Genomic DNA, 21,795 nt, shown 5'->3' on the forward strand with positions numbered 1-21,795 from the left:
CACTCATGGGAAAGGACGTCTGGTCTTCACAACTGGGATTCAGAAAACCATAGGCTGCTGAGAACACAGTGTTCAAGCCAAATAGGGAGCGTCCGTCAGAGAGGAGGCAGAAACATAGTGTATTGGTAGCCATCCAAACCCTCCGCCCCGGATGAACAGTCCAGCCACTGTTGATCAGTGTGGTGCTAGATGATGGAAGTGTGTGAACACACAGTTGGGGTGGTCCGTGACCTTTGGATCTGTTACTATGACATGCAGAGTTGCTAATAACACTCTCACACACACACACACACACACACACACACACACACACACACACACACACACCTTGACCTCTGCAGTGAGCATACCATGCCTCTTTCTGTTGCTATGCCATCACCCAGCAGCAGCTCCTCTGAAGCTTGGCGGAGGAGTTCTGCTCATCTGTTTGTTATTGTGAATCCCGAATGGGACAAAAAGGGAAAGAAGTTGCTTTGGTGAAGATGAAAATAAAGATAACGTTTCATTGCCAATTCCTTGCCAGCAATAATAAGGCAACATAAAAACTAATTTTGAGGGATGAATGGCATCATTTTGTTGGGGTCAGAGTACTTAGCGCATCGCGTCTAAGTTCAGAGAGTGAATAGAAAAAGGGCCCCGCTCGTCTGTATGTGTGGTGACACCAGATCCAAAGGATTTTGGCCTTACTAGCTCCTGAAAGTTCCCTCAGTCTCCCCTCTCTGGCCTCCTTTCATCCCTCCATCCCTCCACCTTTCTTCTTTTTAATACAAATCAGCCACTCAATGCCATGCACATGTTTTAGTGTTATTTGAACTCTGGCAGAGAACTTCAAACAGCTTTCAAAGTGAACTGAGTTTTGGGGGTTTTTTCCTCACTTGCTCTCTATCTTTTTCTCTTTTTGAAAGAACACAGCCCGTGCTTCCAAGTACACCTGATCAGAAGGTCGAGAGATGGGGATTATGATATGCAAATGAGGCTTTGTTATCAGAGTTGACATTCGTTAGAAAGCTGAACAGAGGAGAGGTTACATGAAAAGGTGGCAACTCACCCTCCCCTCTACCCCTTTTAGCATAACCTCCCCTCTCAAACACATTGGCCTACCTAAGCCCCCTTTTTTCATTTAGATCAAAAGGTTACACACAACAAAGAAAGGCCTGTGCGGAAAAGAAACACACACACACACACACACACACACACACACACACACACACATACTTCTGTGTACTTTTACACAATCAAGACTATTGATTGGTCAACTGCCCCAAAGGTGTGTGTGCACATCTGAACAGTAGATGTGTTAATGTCCGGATTGGACCGTGTCCTGATGAGGCTGTCGTCTCTTGTGCTGTTTAGGCAGAACGGAGGTCTTTGCAATTACCAAACACTGTAGAAAGCCTTTCATGTCTCACCCCTGCTGTGACAGGGTAAGGACGAGGACACACTTACACACACATGTACACACACACATAGATACACACACACATATACACGGAGAGATTGAGTCTTCCTCCCTTTCAAATACACACAGAAACATGCATATGGTCGCCCCCCCTGTTCAATCTGCATACGGTTCAGTTCAAAGGAGTCCAAGCGAGGTGGCGGTCTGTGCTACTTTTCCAGCTATTAGCCTGGCCCGCCATATGCAGTGATCCATTGAGGAGTGGCTTTTTCTGAACTTCATAAAGGGATGGTTATTAGAGCTTCCGAGTGGAGATGGGCCGTCTGGCCTTTGAGTTGAGCAGCAGGGGTCCTGAGTGCTTTGATGTGAATCATACTGTTAGATAAGTTTTGAGAGGTAGAGGGAGCTACCGAATCCTTACAAAAAGACCAAGCCCCCGTTATATAAGTGATAATTGACCCAGTTTCTTTCTTTTTCTTGATTTGTCTTTACTTTTGACACCTCAAGGACACGACAAAGACCCTGAGACAGTTGATGATGAATAAAGATGTGCCCATTATGTAGACATCCTCATCGTACTCTTGTCTTTATTTTAGTATGACTTGTTGTATGAAAACATCTCTCTCTCTCACATAGAAAAAAAAACAAAAACACAAACGACATGTCGAGGTGACAAAGTGTTCGGTCATTTATTCATTTAAATGACAGGGACAGTGCACAGCGTCTTAGCTGTACCAGTGTTAGCTTTAAGCTAATTTACATCTGTAGTCCCTGAGCAGAAAACAGAATAGAAAACAGATTTACTTAAACTCCGTTAAGTAAATCAACACCGTAGTACAAAAACACAATGACATATTCATTATACAACAACAACAACAACAACAACATCAGCAACACCACAATTAACAACATTAAGACACATCATCATATAACACAGATGGAGTTTGCCCAGTTTACAAGGTCAGGAATGACTATTGAAAATCAATATATCTCCTCAATAATTTCTTTAATTTTAATAACTTCTACTGGAAAGGATTTTTGGGACGTTTGGATGTGATCGTGGCGTCTTCACAAGGTGTGAGGAAAGGATAGAAAGTCTTCATTCACAGCAGGAAAGTCTCCTGCTTGCACCACGGTTGACTGCCGGCTCAGACAACAAAATGTGAAAGCTTCCTTCCCTTAAAAAAATCTTGATATTCAACCTCCCTTTCCATAGTTCATGAATCACATCTAAAATATGACTGTGCTCAGTGTGTCCTGAAGGTGGTGCTGCTCAGCCATATCTCAGACATCAACGCCCTCCCCAGTATCAGCAGGGTTCTGCATGTCTACAGGTGCTTTGCAATGAATCATCCTGCCTGTTAACAAATGTGTGTGTATATATATGCATATTATATATACATCTATATCATTGTGTGTGTATATATATATATATATATATATATATATATATATACATATATATATAATATATATAATATATATATTATAATATATATATTGCAAAAATAAATGGTGATACAAAAGGCTCTATTTAAAGATTTCTGAAGTCAGCTCATCAAATATAACTATCCAAACCAAGACATGAACTGCAATATTTGCCTATAAGATGTCGAAAACAATTATCAGTTAGATGTAATAAGAATAAATATTGCCTTTAAAACATAATAATTACTAACTCACCTGTATTTTAAGGTGCTGATAGGAAACATTGTGAATACATAAGGAAAAGAGCAAGGCAAGCTTTTTTTATAGCACGTTAGGAGAAAAAACAAGGTGTTTTATGTGACGATTAAGAAGGAAATTATGAGAAAGAAAAGGAAAAAAGTTCCTTATTTTTGGTCAGCAGATATATTTCATGTTTACTGTAGTATTAGTTGTGGCTGAAGCACCAGTGTCCACTAGATGGACCCCTTCGCCACTCAGATTGATCAGGGTCTGTAATAATAACCTAGATCTTACAGGTGGCTGTGCATACAGACGCCTCTGTGCTCTCAGTGGGGATGCAATACTCACCTCAGCCCGCTAGGTGGGAGCCTGTTCAAGTAAATATTCTCAGAATAAACAGGCCGGATTTCGGATGTACTGGCCGGCTGTAACACGGTGCACCTGGTGGATCTGATCTAGGGGTAGGTTGTGTCTGCAGTTTTTGCTTTATAGTTTTATTTTTGTTTAATGACATCAATCTGGAGAAGGATAACCTGATTTTTCATTTGAGCGGTGGTGTTTTTACCTACTGCTCGTTTGTCTGGTAAGCCGTTATTAAAGCGAGTTTGTTAGTGCTGTTCCTGGAGGGGAATCCGCGTCTCATAGGCTGCAACGCCATGACGCAATTCACACTCTCCTGCTGCAACACAATAAAATATGAATCACCAGAGTGCCGACGATGGGACGCTTCTATGGGCAGTAAATAGCATCTAAATGGTGAAAGAGAAGGGGGGTGTGGCGCTGACTATCTCCCATTCACCAAAATAACACACGCCCCGAGCTCGTGCATTTGTGGCAAGAAAAAAAAAAAAAAAAAAAAGCAGCCGCGCGGGGGGATCGGGTTAGATCAGTGTCTGTCTGACTCTCGCTGGGTGCACAGGCCAGCCAGCTCCATCGACAGCCCGCCGCGCTCCGTCCCTCCGCAGGCTCTGGCGCCGCACACAAAACGCGCTCCACGCAGGGATCCTCATCGCATTACGCAGATTCAAAGCCTAGATGCAGAGCGGACCAGTGGCCTGCAAGTGAAGATGCGATAACTACGGTAAGATTAAAGGTGCGTTTACCCTTTTTTTGCCCCCCCCCCCGTTTGTTTTGAGCATCAGCTGTTAAGTCCATGGGTGACAGCCGTAAATCAGCGCAGTCTCCGAGGAGGACAAAGGGGCAGGATGGAGCCACGGGAGCCGTAGCTTTCAATATTTTTGGATTCTTAGTGTTTGTAATAGAAAAGCATGAGCAGCCACCACGCGAAATGAAGCTGTCAGGATGCTACAGTGTACGGCCCGGTGTACTGTGGTGTGTGTGCTTCCCTAAAGCCATTTCTGTGCCTGTTCCAGCTGTAAGATCCTCCGTGTTTGGATAATGTTGTCTGTCACAGCTGTGTGGACTCGTGTAGTTTTAATGCACTGTGTAGGCAGGCGGCCGATGGATCTGTGGCTCTTTATGGTAGCCTGCTGTGAACTGTACAGGTCTACATGAGCTGCTCATCCCTCTCCTCTTGGTCCCCCTTCCAGTAGCAGGCCACAGCATCACAGCCACACAGGACGTCATCGATCACCCCAGACTTTTATCTGTGTGTTACCTAATAAAGCCAAATCCCCCTCTTTATTCCAGGGATGGACCACCGTAGGCCTGGATAACGTTGCTTATGCCTGTCGGATAGTATAGAGGGAGTTTCCTGCTCAGCATCCTCCTGTGAACCGGTTTCTGAAGGAGTAGTAGTGTGGCTTTTAATACAGGTGTGTGATTAAATATGTTCTTTATTATGTGGAAATAATTGTAGGAGTTTTGCTTGACACTGACCTTGTTTTTTTTTCCTCTTATCGCCTTCCACTTGTGTCCCATTTAAATCTGATGTTGTGGCTGTTTCATGCAAGACACACGTTCACAACATTAGCTAACATCTGTTGTTAATTCACAGGGAAACAAACCGTGGCTGGTTTTGAGAGTAGATGACAGCAGTTGTGCGTTAACCATTAAACAAATGTGTCTGTCTCTGTTTTTCTAGGCATGTTAGCACCATGACTGCAGGCTGTGCTGCAAGAGGAGATTGAATGCCTCTAAAATCTTAAGGTGAGACTTCTCCTCTCCTGCTTTGGCCGTGTGTGTGTTTGTGTGTGTGTGGGTGGGTGGGAGGTGGTTGTAGTGCTGGAATTGATCCAAGGCCTTGAACAGCAGCTCCCTGCCTCACATTCTTGCCTCACTTACTTACCTCACCCTAATTATGTCTCCTTCATCTGGACCTCTCTTACTCAACCCCAAACCTCATCCACATCTTTAATATGTGCATGTCACTCCGTCTGAATGCAAAGACGTACTACGTCTGTATACATTTTTTTAATTCTGCTTTTATTACACCAACATTTCCCACACTGAGGTGTGTTGGTAGATGAAGGGGGTGTGTGTCACTAAGTTGACAGGGAATACTCTTTCTTAGGCTTAATTACACAAATCGCTGTGAGGGTAAAAGCAAACAGTAGCAGCTGAACCACCTGAATAAGCTTTTGTTTGTGTATAAAATATGAACAAAGAAGGTGTGTGTGTGTGTGTGTGTGTGTATAAAGCTAAAGAAGTCGATGTGATAGGATAAGACCCCTACCTGTCTGCCTACCTGTGCACACTCTGCCCGTGCATTCATTGCACAAGCTGCTAGCTTAAGAGCTGTGAGTACTAACAATAGCGTTGTTTGTTTATGTTCATAATGATCATTTTGTGGGAGTGGCTTTCAGAAGGAGGCCTGAAGGTAGACGGGCTGTCAGTGTTGCCGATTTGGCGACTTTCTCCCTAGATTTAGCAACTTTTGGATCTAGTGCTGCTAGCTACCTTCATTGGAAAAGAGCTAGCAGCATCAGGCTGGGATTTTTGGTTGGATAATTAAAAACTACTTTCTTTATTAAATTAAGGCTACTTTCTCCAGTGTTACCTAAGCTTCAACGACACTGTATGTGACACTCAAAGTTCAAACCTGGATTTGTAATGAGTCTGAGAGTTCTGCCTGTTAACTGCTCTTCAGAAACAAGGGACACAAGTGTGGTCAGAGCCAGATGGTCAAGCAGAGTGATTGAAAGTGCACCCTCAGTAGAAGATAGGGAAATAAGCCCTCCAATGTTTGTAGCGATATGTTCGAGAGGAAGATGCAAGAGGTAGCCCCTGAAGCTCACTGTATATCAGATTTCTACAATAGCAATCACCAGGGGTATTCCTCCTACTCAGGTAGGACGTCAACTGATACAAAAGTGAGCCAGATGAAACAATGTTTATATGAACTCTAAGAGATACGCTGGAGGATGAATTAGACTAAAGAATGGGATGTGTGTGTTGTTTCTGTTTGGAGACGTGAAGTTGAGAGAATATTGCGTGTTCCAGCTAATCTTGTTAGACCTCAACTTCTCCTTATCAATATAGAAATGAATGAGTTGTCATACTGTTGCAGACATCTGGCTCCCCAGACAGGAGTTTGGTTCTGAGGTTGAAAGTGGATCATCACACGATAAGATGAAGGGCAGAGCCAGCCTTTAGCAAAGTTGTTAAGAGCCATAGCAACACCAGCGTTGACTTGAGGTGTTTCAACTGCTCTGACTGAGCTGCAGGTACTCTTGGGCCAAAAGTATGACGACACATCTTTTGATATACCTTTGGTTGGATACCATTATTTTAATATATAACAATTCAGTACATTTATATCTGTGTTTGTATTTGTTACACCCAGTCACTTCCACACAGTGAGGCATACAGATTATTAATTAAACACTGGTATTGGATCGATACTCGGTATCGGTCGATATCCAAAGCACTTATTGGTGTCCACATACTTTTGGCCATGTAGTGTCAGTGTGGTCTGAGTTCTGCGATACTGATGCTGCAACAAGCGTGACTTTGCTTATGGATTTGTGTGCGAGATAACTGACACACACAGCACTGTTTTGACGTGAAAGGACACTCACATGCATGAATGCATTCACACATATGTTATGTTCATGCTCCATATCCACACGCTCAGTGTTAAATTGAAAGCCAAGTCAATGTGACGAGCAGCATCAAGGGTCACTGGGCCATGGCTGTGTGTGTGTGTGTGTGCGCATTCGCTGACCAGCTATTGACCAGGATATGAATTCAGTAAAGGCACACTGACGAAAGCACATGGTCAACTCAACAGCTGAGCTATACTAGAAAAAGCTGTTTAGCTAAGTATTTCTGTTGGAGATACATCTGTTTGTGCTTTCTCTAGAGAGAGAAAGAGAGGGCGAGAGAGAGAGAGAGAGCGAGAGAGAAATGGGTGGTGCTTTCCTCTTATTGCGGCTGTCTTGCCAAACAGGAAGTTAACGTTAGAGAGAAGGGAGGAAGTCTTTGTTGAGTAGATCAAAAACAGAGATTTGACCTACACACTGAATACACACTTGTAACGCACCCACTGTGCAAGCCAGAGGTACACTTCACCCGTGCCAAACCAAAACCAACAATTAGTTAAACAGACAATATTGTTGTTATTATGTCTGTGTAGCCAAAGCCTGATATATCTTATTCTGAAATGCCGTAGCGCTCCATTGTCCATTGATGTTGAAAGATATATCAATTCAATGATCAACGATCCAATATCATCTGTGCAAAGTGAACACATCGATAAATATCATCATCTTTAAGATACGCCTTTACTTTGAAATTCCCATGGCAAGCTTCTTCCTACAGAGCCCCGTGATAAAATTGTCAAATCATATTTTAGTAGCTTTTTGTGAGTTTATATAAATGTATGATTAGGGCCCGAGCAACCGACAACGTCGGGCCGCGAAGGCCCTATTGAAATTCTAATTCACCCTGGAGGAGAAAAAAACTGGTAATCAGATGATAAAGTCCCATATAAACAAGCTCAGATAGGATTTAGGCTCTCAAAATGATGCCAAACTGCTGTATTTGGATAGGTTGAACACTATTAGTGATAAAAGAAGTGAAATATATAATTATATAGTATATAAAATTACAATGGAACAGCTGGAACAAGATTACATTTTGGCTGACCTCGTCTGACCTCTCTGTACTAAAACCTCTCTAACTTTTGAATGCTTCACTTTATCAGTAAAAAAATCAAGTAAAAATTTGCAGAGAGACTCTTAACATATTGTGCTATGATCTGGGAGAGGTTTAAAGCTTGCAGCTTCATCATTCCTTTTTTAGGCGAAAATGAAAGTTTTCAGTTTGTGCTGTGTCTCATCTTAATTTAGTCTTAACCAGTAACATATATACTGATAATTACACATCTGAACAAATATCACAAGTGTTCCCTTTATTTTACTACCAAAACTATTAAAATAGCCCTTGCAGTTGCAAAACTATGCTCATTTTAGTATGGTTATGCAATTTTCGAGCAGAGGCCTAAAAATAGGCCCAGGGCCCAAGAGGTACCAACATTTGAAGAAGAATCCAGGAAAACAATCCCTACATGGCCGTCACGTAAATCAGAAGTTTGGCCAGTGTGGTTGATACTTGCATCACCTTCATTCATGAAAAGTCTCTTGGGGCCATGCTCTAAACCATACCGGAAGTTGGCAATTTAGATTTTTGTGTCATTTTTTGATAGATTTTTGTCCATTTGTAGTCGCTATACTTTAACGAACTCCTCCTAGGGAATTTGTCTGATTCTCTTCAAATTTGGTCAGTAGCCTACTGAGAACCTTTGTGATTAAAAATGATTAAAAGCTTTACGTTTGGTTGAATGGCTTAGCCGTAGCGGGCGGCTACTTTACGTGATTCCCCATCAAAAAAGCTGATGTAACTCATCCGGACTTGTTCCAAACGGTCCTAAACTTCCCATGCTTGATAACACTCATGGCCTGAGGATGTCTACAAGCTAATTTTCACAAATACTTACAGTTCCACCTGCTGGCGAAAGGAAATCTGTGTTTTCTGACAAACGGCATCCGATTTACATGACTTTTACAAGATGTGGGTTACACTTGATATAGAGCAACATAATGCATGTTTGCGCGTGTCCTGTAGCACCACACAGCGAATGCAGGACGCGGTGGACTATTTGCAAAGCATCATTTCCAGCTGCAGGCAGTCCACGCGCGGAAAAAAATTCCGACTCGTGGGCACGCTGTCCAACAGTTGCGGACGTTCACAGAGTCCAGAGTCCCCGCCGGCACCCCCGACGTGCGGGAGGATGCGAGGGGCCTCGCAGCTTTAATTGTGATTGTGTTTAAACATCCATAAAATGTTGTCTGATATTGATCACAGGCCCCTGAACTGAATCCAATGAAATTGTTTTGTGGCCGACTTAGTGTTTCCAAGAGTCTATTTAATATCATATCGTGATGAAACTTGGGATTTCCAGAACTAGATAATTGTTTTAAAGATTTACACCTTCAGTAGGAACCAATGGGCTTGTAGCTGAGTGCCACAGACCGGTTAGTCAGAAAGTGTTGAGAGATGGACGGACACATTGTTGGTTGTTGTTGTTGTCTTTTCATGGGATCGTTTTAATATAACATTGTTGTGTAAACTATACTGTCTCAATCAGCCTGTTTTTACCACAGATGATTCAGATATGATTATGAAATTATGCATTTCTCATTCACAGAAGTATATGACACTTGAGGTATGGAAAGTGTCACTGCCTCCTAGTTATATACGTTTGTTGACAGCTGAAGTGTACGCTAACATGATACTGTTGCATCCATTTAAGTTTGGGTTCCGTGAGATTCTGCATGTGCAGCCTTATCTTGAGTGACCCTAAGATGCTATCTGACAACTTGTTTCATGGTTGTTCTTCTTAAGATGGAGGAAAGGATCTGTCTCTTACTTACCACCAGCACTGCTGCCTTTTGAGATCACAGACGCAGAAAGTTTGATACAGCAAAGATTACAGGTTTCCACACGCAGAGCCGCTGTTAAATTACACCCTTTGTCATTTCATGTAACTCATACGCTAATTCTGCTCAGTGTCTGTGCTGATGCATCTATTGTGTGGCACATCACTGTCAAAAACGGGGTATATTTTGAGCTGCTTTCAGCAGCCTCGAATCTTCTAATGATGTTGCTCTGGATGACAGTGCTGCTTCTAGAAATTTAGCAGGAGGTAAATACAGTGCACAAGCATAAATGTACTTTAATTTAACAGGTTTCTTTTGTGTTAACATCATGAGAGCTTGCAACAACTTCATATAGCGATCCGTGAATACTAATTTCACAAGATTCTTTTACTTTCTTCTCTTATTAGCCTCAGGCTATCATCTCTACATCCTCAATTTCACAGTCTGTCTACGATGGCTCTCGATTACTGCACAGTATTCCCTGCACTCTCTCAATTCTGAAAAACGGCACCACTGAAAGTAACACGGCCCGCTTACTCCTGTTGTTCATACTGGCTGAAAGCAAAACAACATTTCTAATGTCAATACACTCGCTGTTGATTTTCTTTCCTCTGTCTCTGCCCCCCACGCCTCCCTCCCTCCATCACTCCATTCATCATGTAAAAGGCTGGATTATGACTAATACCAAACCCTCCGGCTGTTTGCGGGCTGTCAAGCAGCTTTTACACAGATTATAAATTGCTTAATACATTTGGATGCCCGTGTGTTTGTGTGTGTTCAGTCAGGGCTGCGCGTTCCTCCATCTTTTGATCTCTTTGATCGGGTTAGTCGGTACCAGACAAAGACATCGATATTCGATGCAAATCCACTAATTATCGAAGCAGAGTGTTAAACCCGTATGGTGCCATGCACCTGGGCGATTCAGCAGCTTGTAATGAAACAAGTGTGTTTATGTCTCACAGAGAAGGAGAGTCAACAGCTGAAGATGTCAGGAGAAAGAGTATTGATCAGCCATAATTAGAGGTCATTAATTGATCAGGCACTCTTTTTGTCTGTGAGAAGGCGTTCCCCAGTACAGCTAAAGGATGAACAAACACACTTTCTCTCTTGTCTTTCTCTCGCCTCAAAAAGGTAGATCTAAGCTTCTTCCATTCTCTTTGGTGCTTTGGTTTAGTGCCTACGCATCCTACACACACACACACACACACACACACACACACACACACACACACACACACACTGAGAACCGTCACTGAAGATTTGAACAAACACTTCACACACTCCGAGGAGACCAGGGTTATACAGTGAGGAGGAGCTGCCTCGAACAAACAAAAGGACGCGGGGATAAGTGCGGAACAAGATGAAAGCTTCACTGTTGGCATGGCAACCACCAGATGATCTGCATGGCGAGGTTTTGATGTTTGGCGTGTTGACGGTGGATTCTGGGTTAGAGACGGAGACGTGAAGAAAACCGGTTTGATCCAGCAGAGCTGCGTGAGTGCTCTTTATCTCTCTGGCTGTTGTTTTATTGTTGTTGTTTTTTAATTCTCCTTTCGTTACGAGATTCAGAGCAGCGGTGCTCGCCGTCAAAAACCTCCGCTCAGTGTTTCCTGTGATGCTGCGCATGGTGCTGTCAGTCGATGTGCTCAGACGCTGGAGCAGCGCTCTGTGTGCGCACAGTTTGTGTGTTCTTGTGCATTTGGAGGTTTGAGGTCTGTTGCTGTTACGCAATTCTATTGTTTTAACAGGCTTATTGACACATCACACAGAAATGGTGTCAGTGTTGCTCAATATGTGTGTGTATATATATATATATATATATATATATATATATATATATATATATATATATATATATATATATATATATATATATATATATATATATATATACACATACAGTATGTCTATATGTAATGATGGAGGTCCCCTACTGGAGCAGCTCCATCAAAATTTTTAATTTTAATGTTTTTTTGCATTTTATATTAATCATTCTTTATCCAAGGCAAACAGCATTTAATATTAGAGATCAATGAAAAGTTGCATTTGTTTTGTATTGATATTCAATTATATTGAATGGAGCTGATAAGATAAGTCAATTGGCAATTAGTAAAACATTTAGTGGCAATGATTTTACAAACCGAAAATCCATTTTAAGTGGCAACAGTTTACTGGTTCCAGTTTCTCAAGTGTCAAACGTCTTCTTTTTCAGTTAAATTAATATATTTTAGTTTTTGGACTGTTGGTCAGGTAAAACAAGCTCTGGGAAACTGTGATCACTTTCCCCTATTTTCTGACATTTTATAGAATTAATTGATCAATAGAATAGCAATTCTCACTTTAAATCATCATGAAAGTAATCACTAGGTGCAGCCCTAATCTTGTCATCCTACGTTTGGTCAAACCTCAATGAGCTCTGGCTTGTGTGTCTGCTGTGGAAAGAGCAGTCCTGCCCAAAACTTTGTGCCTAGAAAGTCATTGATCTCCCTTGAGGCTCTTTCCTTTCCTTACCGTTTCTTTTCTCCATGCCCTTTATTCCTCCATCCAGCTTTAAGTGGCCAGCCAGGTGTTGTGGGACGAACCCCTCGACAGCCTCGCAGAGCTATTTTAAGAACGGCTGCTTGTGTTTGCTTCCTTGCGGTCAGTCAGGTGTGAGTTTCTTTGACTTCTGTGGTAAGTTAAAGAGGGTGTAGTGCGGCCTTAGATTATGTGGCAATGAACTTTGAAACCCATGTTTAGCTCTTCTTTCTGCAGTGCCCCTTGTTTATGTTCCTGTCTTGTCTCATTGTAAAACTCGTATTGCCATCCCCCCCTGCATTACTTCATAAGCATACGGTACATTTATAAAGATATAAGTATGCGACACTGCATGTGTATGTGGTATAACCAGGGTGCTGGTGATGACAGGGACCAGTGTTCCCTGGAGAGAGCAGTGGAGCGTTAAAAAAGGCCTGTGTTGTGTTAACCTCCAGGCTCTCTGCTGTGTGACAAAGGACCCTCCTCAGCCTTTGTGTCTTTTTCTATTTCTCTCTCTCTCTACCTGCTTTAGGTGCTCTCTGCTTATTACCTGCCCCCTCCACCCCCACCCTGCCTTTTGTGTCACTTTTGTTTGCATTCGTACACATCCAGGCAACTGCACATTTCATGTGACTAAGGAGCTAATTTGTGTGTGTGTGTGCTTGTTAGTGAGTGCATGTGTGCATCTCTAGGCTGTTAGTGACAATCGACTGCTCCATCAGCCTCTCTCTTTCTGTGTGTGTGTGTGTGTGTGTGTGTGTGTGTGTGTGTGTGTGCATCCTGTGTTCATCTTGAGTCTCTCTGTCTCACCCGATCTATCTCCCCGCTGTCACCCACCCTTTGTAATGCCTCGCCGACTTGTTTCTTACTCGACTCGCTCTCCATTTTCCTCCTGCCCCATTTTTTCACACAGTCATCTGCTCAGTATGCTTCTGACGCCGGTCTTCATTTCTTTTTCCTCATTTTACTTTTCTGTTTGATCTTCCTTCTGTGGAAACTTGGCACGCTAACTCAACATCCTTCAGCCGAGGTCACGTCGGTCTGTCCTCGACACCCGCTGACGCATCCAATCGCATCAGCACCCCGTTACTTAAAGAGAATTATTCAGTAGTTTGGGTCTGGCACAGATTACGGTGGCCTGAACTGGACATAATGGTGAAGTTCTCAATTGAACAAATACAGTAAGCAGGAATCCAACAGACACCCACAAAATATATTATGATGCAAATAATCTGCAGCCCACATTGTCTTCGTCATTGCAAAGATGTGGATGTGTTATTTCCATCAGAGGCTTGAAAAGTGGGTTTTTAAAAGCCAAAAAGCTCAGAAACTGCTGAAGTAACTGTTGAGTCATTGGTGTTGATCCATGACTTACAATGCACCACATAAATACAGAGATATTGCAGCCATTCTGTGCTAAAAGGTGTTGGGGATTACTACCTCATATGTGGGAGAAAAAGCTGTATGAAGCCTTTAGTGGCTCCAGAGGAAGCTGCGTGATGTCTGATAAAGATGACTCAACTGGTGGCACTTGAGTCATCTCAGTTTGAGGCTAGCAGCTTGAGGCTACATTAGCTACTGCCATAACACACCCAAGACTTCAAACCAATCTGTTTTATTGTTGGTAATGTAGGCACCAGACTTAGAGATGGAAGAATAACAAAGATAAAAATGCTTCTTCTGCATCTTTTTTTTTTTTTTTTTGACATCGTGAGTCAGACTATGTTAGGAGTTCAATGCTAAATTGCTGCAGGACTCTTTTAATGTACCTTTTTATGGACGTTTGTATGTATAATGTTCATTTAGTCTCCCATTTCGTCTCTTTCTCTCACTGCTTTCACCTCCCTCTCTCTATTAATTCAATGAGGTCGACCTGTGATTCATACAGAAGGAAGCAAAGTCTCACATACCAATGTTACAATTTATTTATAATCAATAGACATGACCTCTTATGCAGGTATTGAGCATGACCTATTGATTATAGAGACGTAATGCACAACGTGTCATACTCTGAAAACCACACCCACTGCAGGGGGGAAACGATTGGCGCCACAATATGCAACCAAGGACTGAAACAAACAAACATAATGCCTGTAGCAGCTAAAAACATCAGATTTCATTGATATCATTTAAACGGGGGAGTTGTATAAATAATTCACACCTTACAGTCGTCATGAACGGGAATATTAGTTTGAGAGACCAAACTTTTTTTTTTTCCAAGCTGTGAAAATGTTAATTTCTGCTGGGCAAGTTGGGCATTTTAACATGGGGGTCTATGAAGATGGACTCGCTTTTGGAGCCAACCTCTAGTGGCCTTTTGATGAACTTTTTGGCACTTCCGCATACTTAACCCTAACCCGCATGCTTTAGCTTAACTTACAGAAAGAGTCGGCCTTAAACTGAAATTTGGACAAAATGCTTGTTGCATACTGAGTGTCAGGACCCACAGTTTTCCCATTCTTCATGCTGATGCCTTATAAAAACTTAGTTCAGGGTTGTGAACCAGTCTGGCTTCTTTCCAGTCTCCGTGCTAAGCTAACTGGGTTCTGGCTGTAGCCTCCTACTTTACCGTACAGTATCAAGTATCCAGCTTTCTCATCCAACTTTCCAAAGTTCAAAACACTTGTGCAGATGTTCTACCTGACTTCCTGTCATTTCGTACTCTAACTTTAACAACAACACCCATAATCTCTAAATGTGAAAACGTACCGTATACTCCCTGGTGTTGTGTGACTGTCGTGAAAGGACAGCGGAGCCTCACCTCTCCACACGCCTCCTCAGGGCTTGATATTTTTTAGGGTGTGTGACAGTCCAGAAGTATCCACTCATCCATCACATGCAGAGAGAGGAGAGGGAAACCCGGTGAAACTCCGTCAAACAAAAAAAGGAAGAAAGAGAGACTGAAAAGAAGGCACATATGGAATTTTCTGCAGCATCTGTCACATTCAGGGTATCAGCTAGCAGGAATAAAACAAGTGGAAAATAAAGAAATGCTGCTTTTTGAGCAGCTGGAGGTGTTAAATCAATTAAGCGTGCTTCTTGGCTCTTCAAAAATGGAGTAAATTGGTGGTTTCTCAGTGGTTCATTCAGCTGAGAAAAAAGAGACTCATGCTGAAGGCGGCACAAACTGTTAAAATAAATAAATACATCTCCTCTCTCTCTCAGCAGCCACTCTGTACCTCCCTCCTCTTCACCACTCATCCTCATCGTTGTTCCCCTTCTGTGCCCAGTTATGAAGACACATGTAAATTCAAATGGTGTCAATGTATTTTAAATTGAAGCAGGAAGGGATTACAGATTGTGGATAAGGAAATGTATCTATTTTTAGATATAAAAAAAAATTCTATTGTATTTTCTGCTTTTCTCTCCGGTCCCCTGTGTTTACTTTGCATCACTGTTCTTTCTCTACTTTCTGTTCCCCCTCTTATATCTTTCTTACACCCTGCTGCTTTTAACCCCCCTCCCCTCCTCTCTTCTCTCCCGGGGGGGGCTGGCCTTAGCTGATTAGAGTGGCCCTGCTTGCCTTGATTAATTGGATGAGTCTCAGTGCCAGACTCCTCTCCTCATCCTCCTCCAGAAGCGGCTAAAACAAACACAGGGCTTTTTAATGGCAGTGGTGCACCGAGGAGAGGACGGAACTGTGTGTCAGCAAGCATTGTGCAGGTTGCACTTTATTCAACCTGAAACCTGATGACAACCTGTTTCAGGTATGTCATCTATGTTTTAGCTCTCATATAGGCTACGATTTGTTGGGCTGTATATGAGCCACATTCATTCAAATGAATGATGAATGTAAAAAAAACGTTTTGAAGTTGCTACAAGTAACTTTTAAATGGTTATAAAACAGTTTCAATTTAATTCTAATGCCTCTATATGACCCACATAAGCATACGAGACCATCAGCGAGAGGATTAGCTAGTTCTATATTCTCAATGCTTGTCATCGGGGCCGATGAAATCAGATCAAACTATTTACTGCACACAGTTCAGACTCTAGCGGGTCCACCGGCAGCAATCGGCCCACTGCTGACTGACCCTGATCCGGCTTTGTTGCCACCTCCGACCTGCAGTTTGAGCTTCGCCTCGCAGCTCCCTCGGCTTCTGCTATCGAAGTCAACACAAAATGAAAGTTTCCCAAAGTAGCTTTAATTAACTGTATTGAACTGTACAAGGAAATAACATAGTATCTACAAAAAAGGTATCTTTTCATCCCAATGTAGCGTAATGTAGAGAGCAAAGACAATTTAAACATTTTTTTATAACCAACGTGGGACTTCAACTAACAATTATTTTCACTATCAATTAATCTGGTGATTACTTTCTTGATTAACTGATTATCGTATAGTCTATATGAAAAACATCACAACATTCCAGCTGAACACTGTATGCTCTGATGAAGGTCCTTTAGACCAAAAGCTTAAATACAGTAGACTCTGCAGAGGTCTATGTGCGGATATCTATTCTATCAGTTTGAGATTGTTGGTACTTCCAGCACCTTATTTAAGATTATCCTTCAGTTGCTATGAATTATGATAGAAAGGCAAAAAAAAATTGTGTTTAAGAAACTGGAGTAAATATTTGGCATAATCAAAAAATGATGATCAAAGGTTGCTGATTCATTTTTCGATCAAAATCATTGTCTTGCCTTTTCAGTTGTGCATGCATGTGGACATTAAGGACACAAACGGAACACACCAGTACCTAACATTTTAGAATATGAGGTTTATTCATCAGTGGTGTGGCATTTGCATGATTCGGTGTCTCTCAGCTACATGCTCCTAAAACCTGTCTCCAGGAAAATGTGGAACCATCGTTCTCTGCTCACCCTGTCGACCTCCACAATGCTTTAATCCGTCCTTCAGGCTTCTATGACGACAGCACCCACTTCCATCTCCACGGCTCTGTCTCCCCACTCATTTGTCTCCTCCCTCCTCTCCCCTCTTCCACCACTCTCTCGTCTGTGTCATCCTCCCCATTTTCTCTCTCTGTCTCTGCGTTCTTTAAGTGAATCCCACTTCAAATACAAGCTTGTCTCTGAAAGGTCGTCTGCAGCCTCTACAGACCCCCCATGGCTCTCCATCTTTCTTCCTTTTTGTGGCTCTCTCTTTTCCGTCTCTCTCTTTCCTTGTTTTCATTCGATCTGCCTTGCCCCCCCCGAGCACGGCCGTGGCAGAAGCAACACACGGACACAGAACCCACTGTAGCACAGCCAACTGAAAGGCTGGCTGGGAAAGTCAAATGCTCTGTTATTCCATCCCAGCAAATACAATCTCTGGAGATGCAGTGCCAACCAGAGAGCCCCGAGGGACATTGGGGCTTTCTCAGAAATGCAGACAATCACACAAGCTAACTGCTCTGTAGTTTCTCTCCTCCTTTCATTACGGGACAATTCTATCAACCGTGCAGAGTGACTGTGTGTGTGTGTGTGTGTGTGTGTGTGTGTGTGTGTGTGTGTGTGTGTGTGTGTGTGTGTGTGTGTGTGTGTGTGTGTGTGTGTGTGTGTGTGTGTGTGTCTTTCTGTGTGTGCTTGTTTTGCCCTGCCTGTTTGATAATGCTAACCAGGGATGATGGACTCAATGCGATGTGGAAGAACAAACAGGCACAATAACTCAATAACAACTTGAGGCCTCATTCAGTGAAATCACTGCATGATGGATGACTGTGGTTCCGCTGTGTTGGGACTCAATAATAGAGGCCTTGTTCCTGTGATCACTAGAGCCTAACGGCTGCTTTGTTGTGTGATTATGTCCTGCATATTGTTATGTGTGGGTGGGGGAAGGAGGGTTTGTTATATTTATGTATATGTTTATGCTTTTTACGATCCTGTAAAGCACAGAAATAATGCAATACATGACAGTTATAGCCTCAGTAAAAGATTCAATTTAAGAACTAAATGACAGACACAAGAAATGAAATGAGCAGTATCAGAACAATATTCTAGCTATTAATATAAATGAATAAAAATACCTTTTTTTGTTGTTGATTGAAAGCATTGCATTTTGAGGATCATCAGTTTAAATTTACCACATCAGTTTAAAGCTGCACTAATTTGTATTTTTATATGAACAAAGAGTTAAATGGTTTTGTGTAATGTGAAGGATGTCACCCACCGAGAATCAGTTCCCCCCAGTTATAAAGAGCATTTTAGTATCTTTCAGCTCATTGTTTTGGTTTTATGGATCGCAACTAAACTGTTTTGGTTCAATCTCACAGCTCTCATTTATCACCATATCCAGCAGCAGCTACATTCATAGCATCACATGGTAGACAAAGTGGTGGAGCCCAAATTGGAGGTGAAAATATGTTTTATTTTTTTAATTTAATATTGGTCATAAATTATCCAGGTGGTCAGAAACATGACTACAAATCAATGTTAACGTTTCTCTGTATCTGCTGGAAGGGAAAGAAGTTGCTAACATGTTAGCCATATAAACTTGCTAAGGTGACAATATGTCGCTGTCAATGTTGTGTTTTTCGGCTTGTTGCACTGCCACCATGTGGAAAAAAGAATCAACTTTATGTAGTTTTAAGTTGAATAGTAAGGATGTTTTTGCATTCGCTCATCGTAGAAGCAGCCCTCCTTTTGTTTTCTCCTGTCTCGTCTTCACCACCTCCCAGCATTTAGCCAGCTGCAGTTTGGCTAAATGCTGGGAGGGGGGGGGAGTTAAATACAGCAAAAAATGCTGAAGGCCCATCTCCTCAAGGCTCATGTGTTCTGAAGTAACCCATTAATCATGTTGCCATAGCGGGGGTTAGTGAGTGAGTAGGCTGCTGGTAAGACAGAGAGAGGCCAGGCCTGAGAGCAACTCTGTCTGTCAGCTAAAGCCTTGCATAATGAGGGCTAATGGATCGGAGAGCATGGACATACCTGTCCAGTCTACTCACATTAGGATGAATAGAGAGCTGCAGGGCTGTTCTCTTCTGTCCTATGTACTGCATGTGTGTGTGTGCGTGTGCATGGAGTGTGTAGATCATATAGGAATCTCTGAAGTTATTTAATCAAATTTCTGATTTGCACTGCAATTTATCAACTTCCTAACTTGCTTCATACCAATGTTTCTGTGGTTATTAACGGTGTACTCTCTCTTTGTGTCTCTCGCAGGCTGTGAGCCTTGTGCAGGGTGGTGATGAGCAGTCAGGGCAGCAGCAGCAGTAGGGGAAGTGGCCAGCATGCTGACCACACTCCTCCCCCTCGTCACGCCCCCGGACCCAAGCTGCAGGTGCAGCGCTCCCTCTCTCGTGACACCATCACCATCCACTTCTCTGCTCTGGGGAAAGAAGAAGACGACGAGGATGAGGAGCTCTACGGCGTGCCTCCTGGATCAGCTGGGGCTGAATCTGAGCTCGATGGTGCCGGGGGGCTTCAAGGTCTAGAAGCTTCAGGGGCTGATGACCAGTCCGTCGCCACGGGCTTGGAGGCAAAAGAGGAGCTGCTGTTGCAATCTGCGGGTGGCGAGACCTCCTCTAGAGCTGCTGTGCTCCCTGTTTCATCCACCACCTTGTCTGTGCAGCCGTCAGACCCACACACACCCTCTCCAGCCATGACTATTATCCCCAGCTCCACGCAGCCCCACCTGAACTCCACCCCTCCTGCTAGCTCCTCCTGGCCCTCTGAACGACCCTCAGCCAACCCCCCATCCACGAGCACCAGCTCCTCCTCCCCTTCCAAGTCTGCAACGATGTCCTCCTCCAAGCCTTTCCTCAGCCTGGTCAGGTCCTTGTCCAATGATGTTGAGTCTCGAGAAACCGCTCCTGCTCCCGCCACTGTTACGCAATCGCACACACGGCACCGTCACTTAATGAAATCTTTTGTTAAGTCTCTTTCTACGGACACGTCAAAGGCTGACCATCAGGAAGGACCTCTTCACCACTATCTTCATCACCCCCCTCATCAGCAACAGCAAGTGCAGCCATCCCAGCGGCCTCCACCTCGCAACATGCAGCTCTTTAAACAGTTCTCCCAGCCCCGCTTATGCTCCAGCCCCGTCATTGTCACACAAGCAGGCGGAGACTCTAAAACAGCGCCCTCTTCCCCCATCACGTCCCCAGATGGCAGGTCTTTCTTCAAGGTCCAAGAGGTGGAGGCCAGGATAGAGGATACCAAGCGACGGCTGTCCGAGGTGATGTCAGACCCCCTGCAGCTTTTTAGTAAGATCATGGGGGATGAGTCTGGCGTGGGATCCGTTGCTACTCATCGGGCAAAATCGCTGTCCTCGAGTGCGTCAGAGCTCAGCGGAGTGACAGCGGTAAACGGACACACAGAAGGTAACAACAACTATAGCATCAAGGAGGAGGAAGTGGCAGAAGAGGAAGAAACCCCCACGGGGAAGGGCCCTGACTCTGTTTTTTTCTCCTTTCCGTCACTGGCACCGGCCCCAAACCTCACCCAGGCCTCCTCGTTCACCTTCCCCAAATCCCCCTCCCTCACTCTGGGCCGCTGCTCTATGTCGGCCCTGGTAGCTCGACAGGAAGACGAGGACTTCTGTGAACTTTACAGTGAAGACTTTGAGTTATGTACCGATACAGAAACACCAGATGGGGACCGTCCCGCGTCCCGGCAGCCCCATACTGGTAGCGCTGGGCTGTGTAGTGAACTTGACTCAGAGGAGGAGGAGGAGGAGGAGGAGGAGGAAGAGGAGGAGGAAGAGGAATTGGAGTCTGTGCCAGTGACCGGCCTCATCTTCCTGACACAGTTGGTCTACTGGTATATAGTCCTTCCAGTGCCACCATATGTATGTGCGGTGGTGCATGGGATAGTAGCTGGGTTCATGTTGGCCTTGCTGGTCCTCTGGCTGTCCTCTCCTCGACGCTCCTCGTCAGCGACGAGAAGAGGGAGGCGAAGGATAAAGCCCTGGAATGTGGCCCAGCTGGATATCAAAGAACCGGGAACCTTCAAGGTGAGACGAAGCACGGCACAGTTTGGACCTGCTGCTGTAAGACTTCAAAATGTAAACTCCTCAAAGACCATGGCTTTTGTAGCAGGTGTCCTTGACTCACTGGTTCTAGAACTACTATCAAGGTCTGCTGCGACATAATTAATTGCACATTTAAGATACATTCATTTGCGCATATTTACAGGAGAGTCACAGATTTTATGGCAAACTTGCATAAAACACCTTGTTCTATACGGTCAAGATATCCTATATTAGATTTATGCTGCAGTCACATGGAAAGGTTATGCGCACGCAGCTTATCAATTTATTGGACAAGAGCAAGAAAGTAAAATTAAGAAAAATTAGAATACCGGGCAATGGTGACGGTAGATGGCATCGCTGTCCAAAGTATAAGAATAATTACATAAGATAAAATAATTATTATTTGTAAACAATACAACACAACCATAGCAACATGTTGTAATGCGTGTGTGTTG

General features: G+C 43.4%; 1 protein-coding gene across 4 annotated transcripts in view; it reads left to right on the forward strand.

Moving 5' to 3' along the window:
* The first annotated feature begins 3,500 nt into the window (after window positions 1–3,500).
* The window catches only part of tex2 (testis expressed 2), a 30,791-nt gene continuing 12,496 nt past the window's right edge, over window positions 3,501–21,795 (forward strand). The window contains exons 1-4 of one of the 4 annotated variants that reach the window (XM_068718619.1): window positions 3,501–4,160; window positions 4,718–4,842; window positions 5,112–5,176; window positions 19,528–21,322. In XM_068718619.1, coding sequence (XP_068574720.1) covers window positions 19,553–21,322 — 1,770 coding nt within the window. In that variant the 5' untranslated portion in view covers window positions 3,501–4,160; window positions 4,718–4,842; window positions 5,112–5,176; window positions 19,528–19,552. Of the gene's footprint in view, window positions 4,161–4,717; window positions 4,843–5,111; window positions 5,177–11,191; window positions 11,404–19,527; window positions 21,323–21,795 lie in introns of those variants that run through there. The other 3 variants (XM_068718618.1, XM_068718620.1, XM_068718621.1) reach the window with 3 other exon arrangements.

The sequence above is a fragment of the Cebidichthys violaceus genome, unplaced genomic scaffold, assembly GCF_023349555.1.
Source record: "Cebidichthys violaceus isolate CVI_PGR_0920_01 unplaced genomic scaffold, fCebVio1.0.p SCAF_23, whole genome shotgun sequence".
NCBI lineage: Eukaryota > Metazoa > Chordata > Actinopteri > Perciformes > Stichaeidae > Cebidichthys > Cebidichthys violaceus.